Source organism: Lates calcarifer, linkage group LG5, assembly GCF_001640805.2.
Source record: "Lates calcarifer isolate ASB-BC8 linkage group LG5, TLL_Latcal_v3, whole genome shotgun sequence".
Taxonomy (NCBI): Eukaryota; Metazoa; Chordata; class Actinopteri; family Centropomidae; genus Lates; species Lates calcarifer.
Window position 1 is genome coordinate 9,295,281 of NC_066837.1, and position 18,022 is coordinate 9,313,302.

At 42.3% G+C, this 18,022-nt stretch overlaps 1 protein-coding gene, 1 long non-coding RNA gene and 4 other non-coding genes across 8 annotated transcripts in view; all 6 read left to right on the forward strand.

The window, feature by feature from the left end:
* The window catches only part of LOC108888463 (caskin-1), a 32,175-nt gene extending 18,146 nt beyond the window's left edge, over positions 1-14,029 (forward strand). Inside the window, exons 11-21 of one of the 3 annotated variants that reach the window (XM_051070557.1) lie at positions 814-912; positions 1,011-1,195; positions 2,198-2,279; positions 3,910-3,977; positions 5,598-5,705; positions 6,242-6,343; positions 6,507-6,645; positions 7,026-7,828; positions 7,947-8,577; positions 9,959-10,580; positions 11,988-14,029. In XM_051070557.1, the coding sequence (XP_050926514.1) occupies positions 814-912; positions 1,011-1,195; positions 2,198-2,279; positions 3,910-3,977; positions 5,598-5,705; positions 6,242-6,343; positions 6,507-6,645; positions 7,026-7,828; positions 7,947-8,577; positions 9,959-10,580; positions 11,988-12,084 (2,936 nt within the window). In that variant the 3' untranslated portion in view covers positions 12,085-14,029. Of the gene's footprint in view, positions 1-813; positions 913-1,010; positions 1,196-2,197; positions 2,280-3,909; positions 3,978-5,597; positions 5,706-6,241; positions 6,344-6,506; positions 6,646-7,025; positions 7,829-7,919; positions 8,578-9,958; positions 10,581-11,987 lie in introns of all 3 variants that reach the window. The other 2 variants (XM_018684452.2, XM_051070558.1) reach the window with 2 other exon arrangements.
* Positions 14,030-14,886: 857 nt separating this feature from the next.
* Positions 14,887-16,997, forward strand: LOC127142462 (uncharacterized). The gene is made up of 5 exons (XR_007813227.1): positions 14,887-15,096; positions 15,590-16,028; positions 16,225-16,316; positions 16,520-16,594; positions 16,785-16,997. It is a non-coding gene; the product is annotated as an uncharacterized LOC127142462 (long non-coding RNA).
* LOC127142530 (small nucleolar RNA SNORD60) lies at positions 15,782-15,871 on the forward strand. The gene has a single exon (XR_007813345.1). It is a non-coding gene; the product is annotated as a small nucleolar RNA SNORD60 (small nucleolar RNA).
* Positions 16,067-16,155, forward strand: LOC127142531 (small nucleolar RNA SNORD60). The gene has a single exon (XR_007813346.1). It is a non-coding gene; the product is annotated as a small nucleolar RNA SNORD60 (small nucleolar RNA).
* LOC127142534 (small nucleolar RNA SNORD60) lies at positions 16,357-16,446 on the forward strand. The gene has a single exon (XR_007813349.1). It is a non-coding gene; the product is annotated as a small nucleolar RNA SNORD60 (small nucleolar RNA).
* Positions 16,631-16,714, forward strand: LOC127142533 (small nucleolar RNA SNORD60). Its single transcript, XR_007813348.1, has one exon. It is a non-coding gene; the product is annotated as a small nucleolar RNA SNORD60 (small nucleolar RNA).
* Positions 16,998-18,022: the final 1,025 nt, after the last annotated feature.

Below are 18,022 nucleotides of genomic sequence, written 5' to 3' on the forward strand. Positions count from 1 at the left end.
TCACAGATAAGCATCCTTTCCACACTGTTTGACAAGATATATTTCCCATATATATGAATGTAAATGTATGTATGAATGTATGCAGTATTAAGATCAGTTCACCCAGATGACAAAAAAGTACATCTCCCCACTTACTCATTGTGGTGTTGATACATTTCTGCTGCCATTTTATTCTTTTAGGAAATATTGCCAAGGGCAAAAAATAGGGAAAACAATCCATGAATTATTCTAATAATAAGCACTTACAACAAAAAATTCTTATGTATACTCATTATGACAGGAGCTTTTGTGATTTGTGTGAACTGAGCCTTTAAATTAAATATTCAAATTAATAAACTGTACATATTTCAAAGGTTTTAGAGGCATCATTTACTATTATATACTACCATCTATGTTCATTTTCCTATAATTTTGCTTGCCACATATGATTGGATGTTTTGTACAAAATAAAGTCATGGTGTTATGAGCATAATATTTGTTAGTATTATGCAAACGCAATGATGAATCTGCCCAAGGGTCTGTAGGATTTTACAAGTCTCAAAATTATTAGCACTAAGAGATGGTGCAACCACTATGAGTAATGTGTTTATGAATGCGTAGGTGAGTGTGTGCATTTTTGTGAGCCTGTATGCTTGATGATGTTCATCTAAGACTTAAACATGGTTATATATGAAACTATATTACACACATTATGACATGGGTTTGTGTAGCTGTTGACTACTGCATTTTTGGTTTTAAGTACGTCCACTAAATGTAGACTAAAACGCGGCCATAATAAGTGCATGTGTGTGTGTGCGTGTGTGTGCGAGACAGGTTCGCGGACTGCAGAGCTTAGTCCTCAAGGCTCTCCAACCCTGGGACAGCAGAGCAGCACCTGTGAAGATATCTGGGTGCTACGCAAACCGCTGGCAGGTAAACTGGTGTTTTGGGGTAACTATGTGAAGTTATGTATTTGAGGAATGGGTCTTTGTATAATACTGTATGTGTTGTGTACATGTTTGTGTGTGGAGGTGGCGATCGCAGTGGCAGTGTGGGCAGTCTTGGCAGCGTTCGGTCATCAAGCAGTTTGCAGAGTTCTGGAAACACACACGTTCTGACCACCCCTGCACCCAGTCCCCACCCTGCACCAACACCAGGAGTTAACACACATGGCCTTAACGCTCCAGGCCTGCACGCACAAGCTGAAGGAGTAAAGGTAAAAGACTCTTCTCGAGTTTTATTTCTGTGCATGCGTTTGCACATCACGTTGCTACTGGATCTTTACAAAGCAACAAGCATGCTGTTTCTGGGAAACAATAAAGCATTTTCAGGAAATAAACACAACTCTAGTTACCAAGTTAACCACAGCTCTATTTCCTGCTCTGCTCTTCCGTTGGAGAGATCAGAATCAGTTTTTTTTTTTTTTCAACAGTAGACCAGGTGCATTAAGATGGTGGCCTCCTGGTTGTGCTTTTTTTTAACCACCAGTAAAATTAATTTTTGTCTAGACAAACTATAACATCCAAATTCTACTGAAAAATATCCTTTAGTACCTCACTTCACCTCAAAATATAACAACTTATGCACCCTATAATTGCCAGTATGTATTTTTAGTTACAACAATGAGTTGTCTTAAACTACAACAGACTGAGTTTGAACAACAAATGTACAACACAAACTTGCAAACTGGGATCAAAATAGTGAAGTGATAGATACAGACTTTGTCCTTAGCGTATTTTATACTCTGTGCATAATGTCAGTTTTTTTCTTCCAGTGTCTAATGTGCTTTCACTTTATAATCTGTGATATCATGCACCCTGCAGGTCTGCTCTCTAACACCTTCAGTGCATTCTAAATTTAATTTTATCACCGGATATAGCTGGTCTATTTTTAGGCAATACCTAAAATGTACTGAATTATCAATTAGCCATAATTCGGATGTTGCTCCCATGTTGTGCTGGGGGGACATCATCTGTTTAAAGAAGTATTTATTCTGGGATTTCTGTCACGTCATTATCAGTAAATTGCAGGAAATGCAAGAGGAAGATGGTCACAAGCCAGAATCTGTCAGCTACATGTGCACTCAGCTGAGTCACAAGGAACTTCTGCATTTTGAATGATTATGCTTGAGTAAATGATTCATTTTTTGAGTGTGTGTGTGTGTGTGTGCTCCTAAGTGTATGTGTGTATGAGCGTATTTGTGTTTGTGTTTTTTTAGCTCCTGGCCACCGTGCTCTCCCAGTCGGTTAAAGCCAAGGAGCATCTCTTGGAGCAGTCACAGTCTGTTGAGCAGTCAGCGAGTAAGCACACAAACTCGTCCAAACACGACATAAAAGCAATATCTTCTGCTTTATTTGAAGTGATAATTCTTGTCATTTTTCGGTGAAGTTAAATGTCTGTTTCGCTGCTGCCTTCTGCTAGTTGATCAAACGCAGCTACAGAGACACAGATACTACAGAGTTTGTCTTTTGCTAATAAAAGAATTTGGAAGCAGTGATCCAGTGATTTGATCAAGGCTGTGTTCACTTCTACAACAGGTGCCTCAGGGTTTGTTTGGATCACTGCTTTTATAAATCATTTTTTCTTCATTTCGCTTTTAGTCAACCTGGCCCTCTAAAGACCACCTGTCTGTTTCCTATCAGAGAGTAGCAGCATTTCCCACCCCCGTCCTTGTATAATACCAATTTAACTTACGTTTTATTTACAAGTGCTGGTGTAAACAGCCAGGAACGGGTGGCTTTTTCTTGGGCTAAAGTCATATTGGTGCCCAGGGAATTTGTGCCTTTTGTGCTTTAGCTGTGACCATGAAGATTTGCTTGTAATAAGCGTAATAATAAACTGTGTCATTAGCCTGAGCAGCCATAACCACCGCACAGTAGATGAGGAGACAGACTGCAGAAATCCAAATGCTTCAGTGTAACAAAGAAACAAGTGCACTAGGATTAAGGTAGGATGAACATTGGCTTTAGAATGAAAAGCACTCCTACTACCTAACTTAACCTAGGTCTATACTGAATTAAACTGAACTTTAGTCATGATATATTGGATCAGGGCCCACTTGTATCTTGTTGACTTTATTCCTGACAAGACATTTACAAGTTTACATTACTGTAATGGTTGAAAATCCACTTGGGACTACAAAAAGTGGTACAGTTACAATTAACTATAAAACATGTTTGATGTATTTCTATAAATGTACAATATACTGTGTAGACATTTATATGGTAAAGTTAAAAAATATTAAAAAATATATATAAATTAACATATTTTAATCTGTTGTAATCTGCTGTTGTCTAATCTAAAGTGATATGTGGAGAAAAAGCCAGCCATGAAAGCTGTATCCAAATTCTTATGAAAGACTACATTGGCAATATAAACCTGACTTGATTTAATTTCTTCACTGCCTCTCAATCTCAAAGACTGCACTTGATTACTTGATAACATCAACTTCACACGAAGTTGTTCATTTCTCAAATAATTAACTAGACATAACTGCAAACAATAAATGAGGAAGTGCCGTTTCCATTTTCCCTAGAATTAGTAAGTAATTACATGTTCTTTTGTAGCTACCGGTAATCATTAGTCGAGAGCAAACCCTGCTACGAGAAATGACTAAGACACTGCAGGACCAAGGAACAAAATCTCTGGCGAGAAAAGCATTTTATAAATATGTGACATGTGACATTGCTGCCTTCGTCTTACTGAGGGCAAAGGGCCCTAGATTAGGGCTTTAGATTTAAAGTGCATTTATGCAAATTGAAATAAAAGATTTGCTAATAGAAATATACTATGTATGGGTATGGGTAAAAATTGGGTGTAAACAGAATAGAGTGAAATAAAAAAAGTGCTTTACAGATAAAAGTCATATATTTCATTGTTTTTCCCCTTTTCTTTCTTTTCCTTGTCTCGCCTGTTCACCTCTACCTCAAGGCTCTTCCAGTTGCACAGTTCATGAACAGCGGTCGTTTGAGCGGAAGGCAGAGGAGGATGATGGGAAAGTGAGTTTTTGGATGGCAGACTGGTTCACTCTGTGGACTCCTCTTTCTGTTGCCTCTGTTTCTTCTCAGCCAGAACTTTGGTTTGAGAGAGAGACATCTACATCTACATGGGTGGGGTTTGGGAAGTGAGGTGTCTGCCAGGGTGGGTTGCGTTGCACCTGAACAGATAACACCAGGATCGGCATGCGAGTGTGTCACCATGGAGACAGGCAGAGTGACAGACACATCAAGGAGTCGGTTGCTGTCTTGCCTTCTGTCCCTCCACACACCCCCTGCCCTCACACCACACTGTAACACCAGACACCCACATGCTGCCACTCTGCTCTAGAACCTGCCAGCAGCTCTGTGTGTTCTGTGAAGCTGAGGGTTAAACTCTCTCTGCGTGTTCTAGAATCAAGCAGACGCCGCACTCTAGAATCAAGTAGTATTTACTGGTTGCCAGGCAACAGCAGTGTTCCATTATAGAAGCAAAGGCAGTAGTATTCTTAGTGTTTCCTCATTGGTTGATCTCAGCCAACATTCTCTGACACTAAAGTTATTCACAAAATATAGTTTAGTATAATATATTTATAATTTGTTTGACCTTTAAAGGGTCAGTTGATCCAAATTACAAAAACATAATATTCTACTTATCCTTAGTGGTATCTAGCTATATTGGTAGTTTCACTTGAAAGGGTTTTGGTCCTCACTGCTGAGACTCCTACCTCTACTTACATACATACATACATGCAATACAAGTAAACGGATATTTATTTGTGGTGCTCAAATCAGTGACAAAACTCCTTCCAGAAACAGACAGCATTGCTCAGGATAATCCACAACAGTTTTTCCCTGTTTTTATCCTCAGTAGAAAATGGTTCTTAAAGAAACAAGGACTGTGAAATAACCCAAATAACCAGCAGCAGATCAGGTGGTACTGCACGTTGGTTTTAATTGTATGGTCAGTTGTTCACAGAAATGGAATGTTTCAAGGTTATGAACACCATGAATCGAAAGTTTACCTCCATTGTATTGGGCTGGTTGCAGGAGTCTCAGTGGCAGAGATCTCAAAACTTTTGCAAATACATATGCATGGCCAGTTACCACTAACATATGTGGGGCTCGTTTTATTTCCATTTAGTTCTGATATGTGTCTTGCTATTTATACGGACACTTTTGGAGTAATGTGCATTCTGGAAACTACATTATTCCTTACTTACTCCTTATTCCTTAGTGACAGTATATTTTTAAACCTAACATAAATGTAGGCAATATCTTTCTTTGAATTTGTGCTGGCATTGCGCTCATTGGAAGTACTGCAGTATTATTGTTCTGTAAACTAAAGACAAGCTGTAGCTCTGTAGCTTATATTCTGCTTAATAGAACAGCTTTCTATTATGTGTTCAAGAAGAGGTTCCCATTTGTTGCTGGTAAACACACTCCAGATTTAGCTGTAGAGCAGGGTTACATTCTAGCATTACAATGGAAGTTTCTATGCTGTTTTCTAGAACAGTCTTCTCTCCTGTGTTCTAGAACAGGCTGCTACGCTGTGTTCTAGAACGGGTTTGTGTTCTGTGCTCTAGAAGAACCCTGTGGACTCTTCTAGAAGCAGGCAGTAGTGTTCTGTGTTCTGTGTTCTAGAAGCAGGCAGTAGTGGCGTGGCTGGGTGAGTTTCAGCTGCAGTTCTACACCACCCACTTCCTCACCGCGGGATATGATCTAGACACCATTAGCCGCATGACCCCTGAGGTAAGGTCATGTCCCCTGACCCCCTCACGCCCCGCCCCTTGTCTGTCAAGGCTCCGCCCAGCTCAGCTCTCAAATCAGCTCCCCACTGACCTGGATGATGTCATCATGACCCTCCTGTCTCTGTCACCTGACCCCCCGGTGTGAGTCCTGAGCCTCAACCAGTCACTTCTCATACTCTGTCTGCTTCATTTACATACCTGTGTTCACACATGGCCGTGTGTTCCAGTCTGTGCCGTAAACGCTACTCTGTGTTTGTCCTTGAGTGTGTTTCGAGCGCCATTGTGTGCGTGCGTGTGTTTGTGTATGTGTACTGAAGCAGACAAAGCGGTATGACGTAAACCCCCTAAGGGCAGGGGACACTCATCAGAAGATTATCCAAAGCAAAATATTCCTGAAGGCATATCACGTGCAGCTCATGTACAACATGTACAAATGTCAAACGTACGCATAAAAATTGTTTGCATTCAAAAGAAGAAGAAAAAAAAAACACCTACAGTAGCAGTGTCGAATCCCTGATGTGTTGCTTTGCGTTGAAGGACCTGACGGCGATTGGGGTCATGAAGCCTGGACATCGGAAGAAGTTAACATCAGAGATCAGCAAGCTGCCCTCCACAGACTGGCTGCCAGACCACAAGCCTGTAAGGCCCTCATGTGTACTATACAAACCACAAAAAGGAGAAGATGTTGAGTTTTGGCAGCTGCACGCATGCCAGCTTATACACATGCAGCTCTTTCAGTTTGTTAAGAAACTATTTTGTCAGAATCACTGTTATGTTTGTGTGTCAATGTGTGTGTTTTTAGGCCAATCTGGCAGACTGGCTCTCTCACCTGGGTCTTAGTCAGTACTACCAGGTCCTGGTGCAGAATGGGTATGAAAACATAGACTTCATCTCTGACATCAGCCTTGAAGATCTGCAAGAGATTGGTATCACTAAGCTTGGTGAGTCACAGCCACATTATTAAGATGGGAAATAAGATTATACAATAACAAAGCAACTAGAGATAAAGAGCTTTTGATTTTGTTCATTTGATGTAAATTAAACCTTATTATAAAAGAGTCATAGCTAGACTTCAGTCTGTTCATTTTAAGGATCCTCATGTCCCACTTGTTACAAAATATTTTGTGGCATTTTACAACACAAACCCCAGGGACTGGGAACCTTTGCCTACTGGTGCAGTTTTCTATTTTGTGGTTCCTTTTATAAAACAAACACTCTGGAATCTCCTCTAGCTCAGAAGTCTAAATATGTTGTCATTGTCTCTCTGCGTCACAATAACTGTTCCTCCATTCCTTACCTCCACAACACTGCCTTTCCTCAGGCCATCAGAAGAAGCTGATGTTGGGAGTGAGGAGACTGAAGGAGCTACAGAGAGGAGAGAGCAGTTCTGAGCCTCCTCAGAGCCCCTCCACACCTCCATCCAGCCCTGGTGGCAGCACCGGATCAGAGCCCAGGAGGGAGGCGAGGAAGCAGAGGGACGGTGGCCCTATCCCGCTGGCTAAACCTCGCCCAGGTCTCACACATTCGCAGACCCCTCCCCACACACCGACACAAACCCCACCACAAACCCCCCCACATGCCCGGACCCAGCAGGCCTCCCCCAGGGCTCGGCCGCGCCCCTCTACTCAGATGGCAGCAGCAGATTCGTCAGTGCCGCTGCTGCGGCTGCCCAGTGAGGAGGAAGAGCGACGGAGAACTCACAGTCTAATTGGCTCAGAATCAGACTCTAGATATGCCACCGTGTGCCGCAGCAGCTCCGCGCGTACTGCCACCTCTAATGATGTCACTGTTAACCGCAGCCAATCATCTGTCACCCTCCGTCCCCGTCGAAAAGGTCGGCCCCCTACACCACCTAAACGGTCCTGTTCTTCCATTACAGGGGGTGACGGGGAGGGAGAGGGACAGGGGGAGGGACTGCTGGGGCTGCCAACCTATCGAGAGCGGCGGGCCAGCGACTGCGGCGCCCTGGGATCAGCTTTAAGAGCTCAGGACTCAGCAGGCCTGGAGAGATCAGAGGGGGCTTCTGGGAGTGTTCGCAGTCTCGCCGCTATGCTGGAAACATCCATCGTGGGTGGAGCCAAAACCCTGCCAAGGAATCTGGGAAGCAGCACCAATTACCTACAGGTGGGTGTCTTTGTGTTTGGTTTGGGCTTTGAGAATTGTATTTTAAACTTTCATTGGTAATGTGCATGCGTAACAGTCATGTGATATCCAGGTGAGTCCGCCTATACTTCGTCGCCAGACAGGCGCAGGAGGTCTTGGATCTGAGGATGATGATGTCATAAGTCGGCGCAGGACCATCAGTGGACCAGAAGGCATTCCTGGGGATCAGACTGACCTGTTACCTCGGCAACCAGCCCAGCAGCGTCCAGAACCCAGGCCCCGCTCCACCGTGGTCACCTCAGCATCAGATATCACAGACGGCACAGCGACGCTCCGAAGGAAGCCGCGTCCCCTGGCAACAGACTCTGAAGCCCCTGCATCCATGGCTACCACTGTTGTTACCATGACAACCAGCTCCGAAACCATACGCAGGAGGCCACGCACGTCCGAGCACACAGAGAGCGTCATTCAAAGCAATAACCAATCAGACTCTCCCAGCAGTCAAACAGATAGTAGCCGGAAAAACAGAGGCGAGGCGCAGCAGAATGGCGGCGTGGTCCTGAGGCGGAGGCCAGCATCTGGGGTCTCTGATAGGACGGAGGCCAACACAGAGAGCTGTGAGTGGATGGAAGCCAGGAAGTCTCTAAAGCCAGCCGTCTCACCCAAACCATCCACAGCCGCTTTGAGGAAGACACAAGTTGATCCCCCAACACCAACTCGCAGGGTCCCCCTACCTGGGCCTGATAGTGCTGAGACGGCACAGAGCCCTGGTGAGACACATACACTCACACACAAACTCAGTTTTTGAAAAAATAAGGAGGAGGAGGATTATTGATCTGTATTTCTGTTTACTGATGATAATTTAATAATTAAAAGAACCGGTTTCCAAACAGATGAGATAGCAGGAACACCGAAAGGCAAAAACACATGCAGGAGTCAGAAACACATGGGAAAACTCACAGAAAAAATCCAGAAGCAGAGGCAGAAGGTAACTCAAGGAAGCCAAAAAGATGATGTAACAAAGTGAGAAAAGAGGGACGCTGCACATATAGTCCAGATTGATCATGGAATGAGGTGCAGCTGTGGAGACACAAGGTGACTGCAGGGCTGATTAGAGAATGTGGGAACAGGTGAGGGGATGAAACACTGGAGAGAAAAAACACAGATAGGATAGGAAGCAAAACCATAGCAGACACAACAAGAAAAGTACTTTCAAAATAAAACAGGAAACAACACAAAGTCCAGGGAGTATCAGGGGGGCTGCTCATGACACCTTCATCGAAAAAGTAAGAAACACGGGCAGGAAATGCAAGGATGCCCCCATATAGGGGCTGTAATGAGTTGTCTTGTTTTTGATAACACCTTTGCTAAAATAATTAGCAGATTGGTCGACTGTGATAAAATGAATCGGCAGCTATTTTGATCGTCTTTTTATGACTTTTGATGGTTACAGCTTTTCAAATATGCTTTTCTCTGTTTTATATTCTCCTCACTTCATTAGTTCTCAGCAGTTCTTAGTTACAAGAGTTAAACTGTGATAGCATGTGTAATGTGCACAGATATGTGTAAACAAATGAGACCACTTTGGAGTCATTTGGGCAGTAATTTGGCACATGTACTAGATTTAAAAAAACATCTTTGGTGGATGGAAAGTCACGTTTGACGTTAACAGATTGCTCAACTAGCTTATTCTGTAGTGCAGTAGTTCTGAAGCCACAATGACACAGGTTATTAAGATTATTTACATTCTTCACAAATTATCACCAAACCAGATCATTTTTACTTTGTTTGTCTGGTGTCTTATTCATCATGAATTAAATTACTTTTTTTTACATAATTATATAATATATATTTATTTCATTTGGAATAATTTGCTGGTTACACAGTAATAAGCTCATCTCTCTGAGAAACAGACTGACAGACAAATCACAGTGACTAATATAACAGATCTAGGTGCTGTGTGGGAGAACAGATCTATGTAAATGACAGACTGCTGTGGGAGAAAGTCTGCCATTTTCTTCCAGCTCTGTCAGTTCTTCTTGCTGTACATTATATTAGAAAACTAGTCAGATATTTGTAGTATTTAGTGCCTGCTTTGGTCAATGGTGCATAAGAAAACTGACAGCTTTCTCTCTGATTCACCCTGACCAGAGCCGAAGCGGGTCCCCCCTCCTGTATCCCCCAAACCCCGTGGGCCTCCAACAGCACCTAAACCTGGCAAGGCGGTAGTAGCTTCAGCTACCATGAGCCCGAGCCCTGCTGCTACCAGTCCTACCCCAGCCCCCAAACCCTCCTCTCCGCTCTCAGCTGCCCCCCTTCCAGCTCCTGACACCCCTTCTGCTCCCTCCCTCTCTCCGGGACTCCCTCTTACATCCCCGTCTCCAGCCCAGAGTCCCTCCACCCCATCACCACACCCTGTCAAACCTCCCCGCTCCTCCATTGCCGGTCTCTCCATCGACTTGCTGGGAGGGCGGGAGGTGGAGGAGGAAGAGGAAAGGAGGAGAGAGGAAGAGGAGAGGAGTCAAGAGAGGGAGAACAAAAGGCACAAAGAGCAGGAGGAGGAGGAGAGGAAGAGAGCAGAGGAGGAGAGTCAGAGGGAGCTGGAGAAGAAGCCCTCAAGGAAGGAAGGAGCGGGGGAGGAGGTGGAGAGTCAAGCAGAGGGAGGAGAGCAGGAGGAAGAGGTGCAGCATCGTTTGGAGGAGACCAGTGCCTCCTTGGCTGCAGCTCTGCAGGCTGTGGAGCATAAAATCAAAGAGGAGGACGCACAAAACGAGTGAGTATTTATAAAGTTAATCACCATGTTTTGCCACAGAATGTACCATTTATATCTACAACAATCTCTCAGGACTACATGTTGGCATCCAAGTTGATGCTGCGAGGATCAGAGCACAAATTAGCTTTTCCACACAACACTGAGCTGCAAAGTGAGAGGATTATGGAGGTAACAGTCCTGTTCTGATCCATAAACAATGAACCTCATGCTAGAACCACTTGTACAAACAGGTTCATTCTTAAGTGACGCATACAGGAAGAACGATTAAAGAGAATTTTTTTCACAAGTGGTTCAGACCTATTTGTACGAGTACTGAACAGACTGCCAGGAAACATTAAATCACAGAGTTTAAAGCCAGCTGTAGCCAAAGTTTACACGTCGTAGAAACCAGATAAAACACTCAGTATTTCACAACACTTTCATTGACTTGAATTCTGGGTCAGTGGTGTAGTGTTGTATCCCCGCATGCAGTGATAAACTGGTCTAAATTTACCACAGCTCTGATTTGTGCCTGTGGTTGGCATCCTCACCATAGCAACGGTTGCTAAGGTGAATGTGTACTGTAGTATTCAGAGCCTTACACCACAACAACCTGACGGAAACAAGGTTGGAATATTTGTAACCTCTTGCATGACATAAACTTAAGTTAAGGTTAAGGTTTCAGACCTGGTTGATTTGTCTAAAACTTTAGTCACCGTGGTAACAGCGAATACATCTGAGATACTTTGTCAGGAAGACAACAGTGGAGCAACTAGTGTATCAGTTTATAGCACAACCAACCAGAAACATTGCATTTCTTGTAGCTGTTTCACATGAAGAGCCACCCTGTGTTTTTGCTCGATAATGTTTTTAATGTGAAGCAGCAGCAGTGACTAAATTTAGCTCTGGCGTAAACAGACTAAACAGGATGCAGTAAGGCTGTTCTAAATTAGATAAAATTGCAGTGGATCACTCACACCGTGTTTCACACAACAAAGCAGCTATTTCCAGTAAATTAAGCCTTAAATATCCACTGTATTCTATCTGCTCAGCACCAAACAACATCCAGACACAGTTAGCAACTAGTTGCTTAACATTAGTGGAGCATTTAGCAAAAAAAAAAGTTAATTAAAAAAGTTAAAAAAGTTATGTAGAATGCCCCACTTAAGAGTAATATATATTTTTGTTGTTTTGTTTTTATTAGGTGAGGCAAATGTTAATATACTTTCTATACTGCTGGGTGGTTTAATCTATAATAACATAATTATACATACAACTTAAAAGGCGATGATACTGCTGAGGAACATTGGTGTTACCATTAAAACAAATCTTATAAAACTCTGACGGGCAATGGTAAAAAACATCTCTAGTTTACTGTGAATGTTTCTGCCTCATTATCAGCAAAACTCTTCCTTTTCTGTCATCCAGTTCTCTTTCCAGTAAAAAGACAACGGTCTCCATCTTGGACGACATCGGCAGCATGTTTGACGACTTGGCAGACCAACTGGACGCAATGCTCGACTGACCTCCTGCCTACGTCTCATTTCCAACAGAGCCCTATTCCCTCTCCCTCTCTCCCTCCCTCCCTCCCCATCATGTGTAGGTGTAACAAGAAAGCTGTCCCAAGGCTCGATGCCGCCTGGCGCTCTGAGAGTGTGTGTGTGTTTGAGAGTGTGTCCCTCCTGCGCGAGCGCTTCTCATGTAGCCTTGTACAGTACACCGAGGAGGGAAATCCTCTTCGTGCAGTGCAGTAGCTCTAGTACGCCTCCTGATGCGAGGAGGCCCGCTCCCACACAACCTCTGACCTCTGCAGCCCAGCGAGTCACCGCCGCCTGGCCTCAGACGGCTGTGTGGACCAAGAAGCACAATCATTTTCTTCATCCTTTTATCTCTACAGACTCTGGCTAGGACAGAGATGCTAACTCAGTCAGACAGGGAGACAGGCAGATAAGCATATTGCTTGCAAAAATAAGCACATAAACTGACTGACAGGCAGATAGATAGATAGATAGCTAGATAGACAGACAGGATGCATACAGATGAGACGCTGGAGAGAATTTTTAAAAGCACATGGAAAGACAGGCCGCTTTCCGAGTCTGTCTCACTCCTGCGATGTCAACAGGATGCATTTTTCCAGACGAATCGTAGCCTCTATTTCTCTTCTGTATGAGTGGAGGATTGTGGTTAGCCGGACTTCCTGACCTGTGTGTTGTCTCTGTTCACGTTGTTGTTGTTGCTGTTGTTGTTATTTATTGTTGCCGTTGTTGTCGTTACGGGTGTGTGTAGTCCCTGCTAAATGCTCATGTCAGTGTCCTCCCACTCCTACAGTAGTTATACTAATGATCAGAACGACAATATAGATGTGCGTCCATGAATTTTGAGACACTCACTCACACTCACACACACACACACACACAGACATTACATTGGTTCTAATCATGCTGGTGTTCTGCTTTGTTGGTGTTTAACTCCACCTATGGAGGTTTGCTTGGAAGTGAATCTACACATTGCAAAAACTGACACACACACATTCACAAGCAACAACACATACATACATACAAGCACACTCATGCGGTGTATCCCTTTGTCCTGCTGCAGTGAACAGTGTTTTTAAAAAGATAATCCTATATTTCAATGCTTTATATAGTACATCCAGTATACATACATAGAGTTTATAATATACCTGGGTATTTGAGCTGTTAGAGCTCCCTCTAGTGTTGGTTAGTGAAACTGCCTCTAATCTGCCCACCTTCCATCTTGTCTCCCCCACTTTCTTTTTTTAAATCTCCCTTTGTGTCCGTTCTGTCAACTCTGCATCTCTCTGTGCCTTGGTAGTATTCTTTCATATATTTAAAATATTTTTTATGTCTTTTTTTCCACTCCAAAATGTTCAATGGTTTTTTCTGTTTAATCACATAACCCCCCACCCTTCCACCCCCACCCTCCCTTGTGTGTCTGTAATGTCAAAAGTAGCTTATAGGTTGAGTTGTGAGTCCTATATGATCCCTGAAATTGGTCACCCTGTCTGCAGTCCTCCTGTAACCATTGAGAAGCCTTGTTCGAGCCCATACATGCCCCCCCACCTGTAAGCTGTAATAAGTTGGCTCTGCTCCTCCTCGGCTCCCCTGTTTTCAGTGGTCCCCCATGTGTAGGCCAGACAGTGGATCAACCACCAGTGTTCATCCCAATGAAGAGTCTACTTGTATTTTTATGCTCTTTGAAAACAAAGATATATTTGAGAGACAGATGGTTCTATGTGAATAATAATAATAATAATAATATGAATAATGATGATGGTGATAACTCTAGACATTGAATCGAGGTGAGCTGATTGAGCCTGTACATTTCTGGTTGACTTCTGGATGTGTTGTGACGGCTGTTGTGCCATGGTTGGGTTTAGGTTGTGTTTCTGCTGTGATGATGCATTCCTGTACAGCTGTGATCGGAATAAATGTATAAATTAAACCTTACGTGACTCTTTGAGTGTGGTTCTTTTATATCTAGCACAGCTCTGACAGGAATGACACCATAACACAAAAACAAAATGACTATACAACTTTGATTACAAGTCATCTCACCCACTCTACTGCTTAAGGCTTACAATAGCTTTAGTGAGGCTGGGTTTGGATAATGATTTTGGGGCCTAACCCATTTGAGCATTTGAGTTTTTCTCCAATTGTTAGCTCCCATTGCAAACAGCATAGTCAATTTTAGGAGGTTAAATGACATGAGGATTTTACAAATATTACATATAATGGAACATTTTAAGGTGGGTTCTGATATTTTTTAGACAGTTATGGGGCAAAACTAATTAATTAATCAAGATAAAAGTTTTATTTATTTATTTATTTTTTGTCAGAATGATATACCTGGCAGTGTAAAACGGCTTTAAAACAATGTTTAGGCCATATTTTACTATATACATAAGTGGACAATTCTGTAAGTCAATTTTGATCATTTTGTGGTATTAATAATCCTCTTTTTGTTTGTTTGTTTGCTTTTGTGTTGTTGTTGTTTTTTTTTTTGTTTTTTTTTAAGCAGGCATAAAATGAGTTTTAGTTCGTTAGTAACCAAAAACTACAACTCCCATAATGCTTAGACAGTGGTCTGCGTCATAGTCTCATGGGAGATGTAGTTGTTCGATGTTAACACAACTGGTCCCCATTTTAGCGGTGTTAAAATCATACGTTTTTCAGATATAACTGTTCAGTAAGTTAATGAATGTAAAATAAGTGCATAATATGGTCAGAAATCGCTATAATAATTCATCCGCCTTTCAGCAAGTCGAAAAAACACAGCCGTTAAAGGGGAGGGTCTTTCAGTTGGACCGGAGCCGGATATATGTTCAACGTTCCGGGCTCATACAGCCTCTTATTTCGCAGCATGGTGAGGGAGGTGGACTCTTGCTGTTTTTTTTCCCCCAGTTTGTTATCTAAACGTTTATGCTATGACAGTCAAGAGAAGCCGAAAGTCACCAGTCTTCTGTCGCCGAGTGGCTACGTTTGTCTCGAAGGAGACCAACGGTCCAGACAGACAAGTGAGTATAAAGTTTAAGGGTGGAGGAGCCACTGCTGCCATGTTGGTCTGAACAGCAACACGTGTATGGTCTGTTAGAGCTGGACAGACTAATACAGCGATTGATGTTGTTTTAATATGTTATACTTAAATAAAAACAGCAATAATACACAACGCGTAAATTACAGTACTGAGCAACCGACTGTCCCTTTTTTCAGCACTTGTGAAAAGGTTTTAAGTGAAATCGCTTTTTTGTCTCTCTTCACAAATAGAAGAACAGTTGTGTGGCTGGGTTGTAGACAGTCTGGTTGACTTCTGGTTAATCTAGTCTAGATTTGAAGTCGAAGTAAAGTGGTATTGGATCTAGACCTGGTCTAGTATAGTCTGGATAGGGGAACAGTACCACTGATTTTAATCTTTTTCATAGAGAAGCAGGTAGCAGGATGTGAGGGGCAGTCTTCACTGTGATTTAAAAATGTCATTTTTGTGCCTAATCATCCATATCTCACTCACAGTTGAAGCTGAAACCGATGACAGTGGCAGACTGAAGGATGGAGGCTGCTGTACTTTCACAGACCTCAAGACTTGGGAGCTCAATCCCTCAAGGGACGTGACCATGCTGAGGTTCAAGTTGTGCTGGACCTAATCAGATAAGCGAGCCTGTGAGTTTAGTCTGTACATTGGTTATGAAAACAGGACACAGTTTCAGCCAGTGATGACAAACTAAACTAAACTTTTCTGACACCTACTATGAGAGCTGAACTCCAGCTCCTGATTCTAATTTTATTCTGAGGCTACATTATCTATAGAACTATCACAGCCTTCACCTCAGAATTGTTACCTTTTCCTAACTTTGTTTTAAAACTTTAAACCACTTTACAGGGAGAAAAAGATGAGGCTTCAAAGCTGGACAAAGATCCGAGGCCTTTACATTTCAGATGGATGTGAGAGGAGGTGAGTTCAAATAATATGTTGGCATTTGAAGCACATTTAGCCAGTGATGACAAATCAAATTAACTTTTCTGACACCTACTATGAGAGCTGAACTCCAGCTCCTGATTCTAACTCTAATCTGAGGCTACATTATTAGCGTTCAGAGCATGTGACGTGCCTGTTACTGTCTCTTGAATTGTCCTCTTTTCTCTTACAGTTGGGAGGGGAGACTGAAGACTTGGGAGCTCCAACCCCTAAGTTTCTAATGGTGATCACTGATTTGATCAAAGGGAAATACTGCTGATTCTGGTGAGTCTATAAAATATGTTTGCATTTGAAACACTTTTATAGCCGGTGATGACAAATCAAATAAACTTTTCTGACACCTACTATGAGAGCTGAACTCCAGCTCCTGATTCTAGCTTTTTCTCTGAGGCTCCAACAGTAAATCTATGTACACATGATGCTAGTAGTTTCTTTATGTGACTTAGAACTGAACTCCTCTCCTACAGGCGGATCATAACTCAACACAGAGGAAGTTAATTCTCTCTCAGGACAGACGCCTGGTGATCCGCTTTATTTTAATGGTAAGTCTGTGTGTTTGTGTTGCATATTTGTAGTCCTGCCAGTGATGACAAACACATTTTTTTCTGACACCTCGTATGAGAGCTACCAGCTCCTCTGATTCTAACTCTTATCTGAGGCTAATGTGGATTACTTTACTTTTTCCCTGTCGCAAAACGTTGATCTAGTCTAATCCACATTTCTCTCTTTCAGATTTCTCCAACACTTGATGTTGTCCACCACCAGAGGACTGCTGCCTTCAAGCTGCACAACAATCCTGAATGAACAAACCACAATTTTAATGTTTAATGAAGAACAAAATGACAGAGCCTACGATAATGGTGTTTGGATAGTACTGAAACTACTGCATCAAACTGTCAAATACATTTGTTGAATAAACAGTGATTCAGTTAACAGTTTACTAAACGGTCTGTGTTAACGTTAATGGGGAATATAAGTTTCTAATAAACTATGCTGGAGACGTGAGGGTAATGTTCACTGTCTCTGTTAAAGGGACACACCAGGAGTAGATATGTTTCTGTCCATTTTAGATGTGCACTCACACTCTTGCACTCACACTTATTCAAATGGTCATTAATAGAATAAATGTCTCTTTTCCAGCTGTGTTTCCAACATTAGTGTAAAACAATTCTTTAACAGCTTCACAGGATAATAACTGCAGTCTAGCTGTCTTGAGGGACCCTTTTAGAAAAATACATGTCAATTTGAGAAGGATGCAGGTTTCGGTTTTGAGAGAGAGGATTAGGGAAGATTGAGCCGTCACACCAGACTTCATAGTCATAGGCAGTTCAGTGCCAACATGGTGGAAAATAACTTCACACATTTACTCAAGTACTGTACTTCAGCACAGTCTTGAGGCTACTTTATACTTTTATCCCATTACATTTCATTGGGAAATATTGTACTTTTTACTGCTGTACAGTTCTTAAACAGCTAAACTAAGTTACTTTTATCATATATACAAAATATGATGCATTCTTGTAGTTTGTGTATATCCGTACAGGGTTGTAAATTAAGTTGTCCTGCAACAGGGGAATCCTGAAAATTCTCATATTAACATGTTGCACATGATAGTAATGTGCACACAAGTGATTATCTTCTGTACATAACACAAACCATAGGGACTCTGTATCTTAATGCTCTGAAAGGGGCCAGTTTGCATTTTGATTTGCATTTTCCTTCAACTAAAACAGATCTTTGAGAGCAGCACTACTGCTTGGAACTGAAAGTCAGTAATTTTACACTGTGCTGTGCTGCTTTTACCCAACTAATGGATCTGAACATTTTTTCCACCACTGCAAAGCAGATCCAACAGTGACGGGGGCTCAACCCAAGATAAACATGATCTGATACTGGAACTTTGTTCCAGCTAAGATTTTTCTTGTGACTTGTTGGACAGTGGAAAAAAAGAAAAAGAGGTCTCTAGAGAT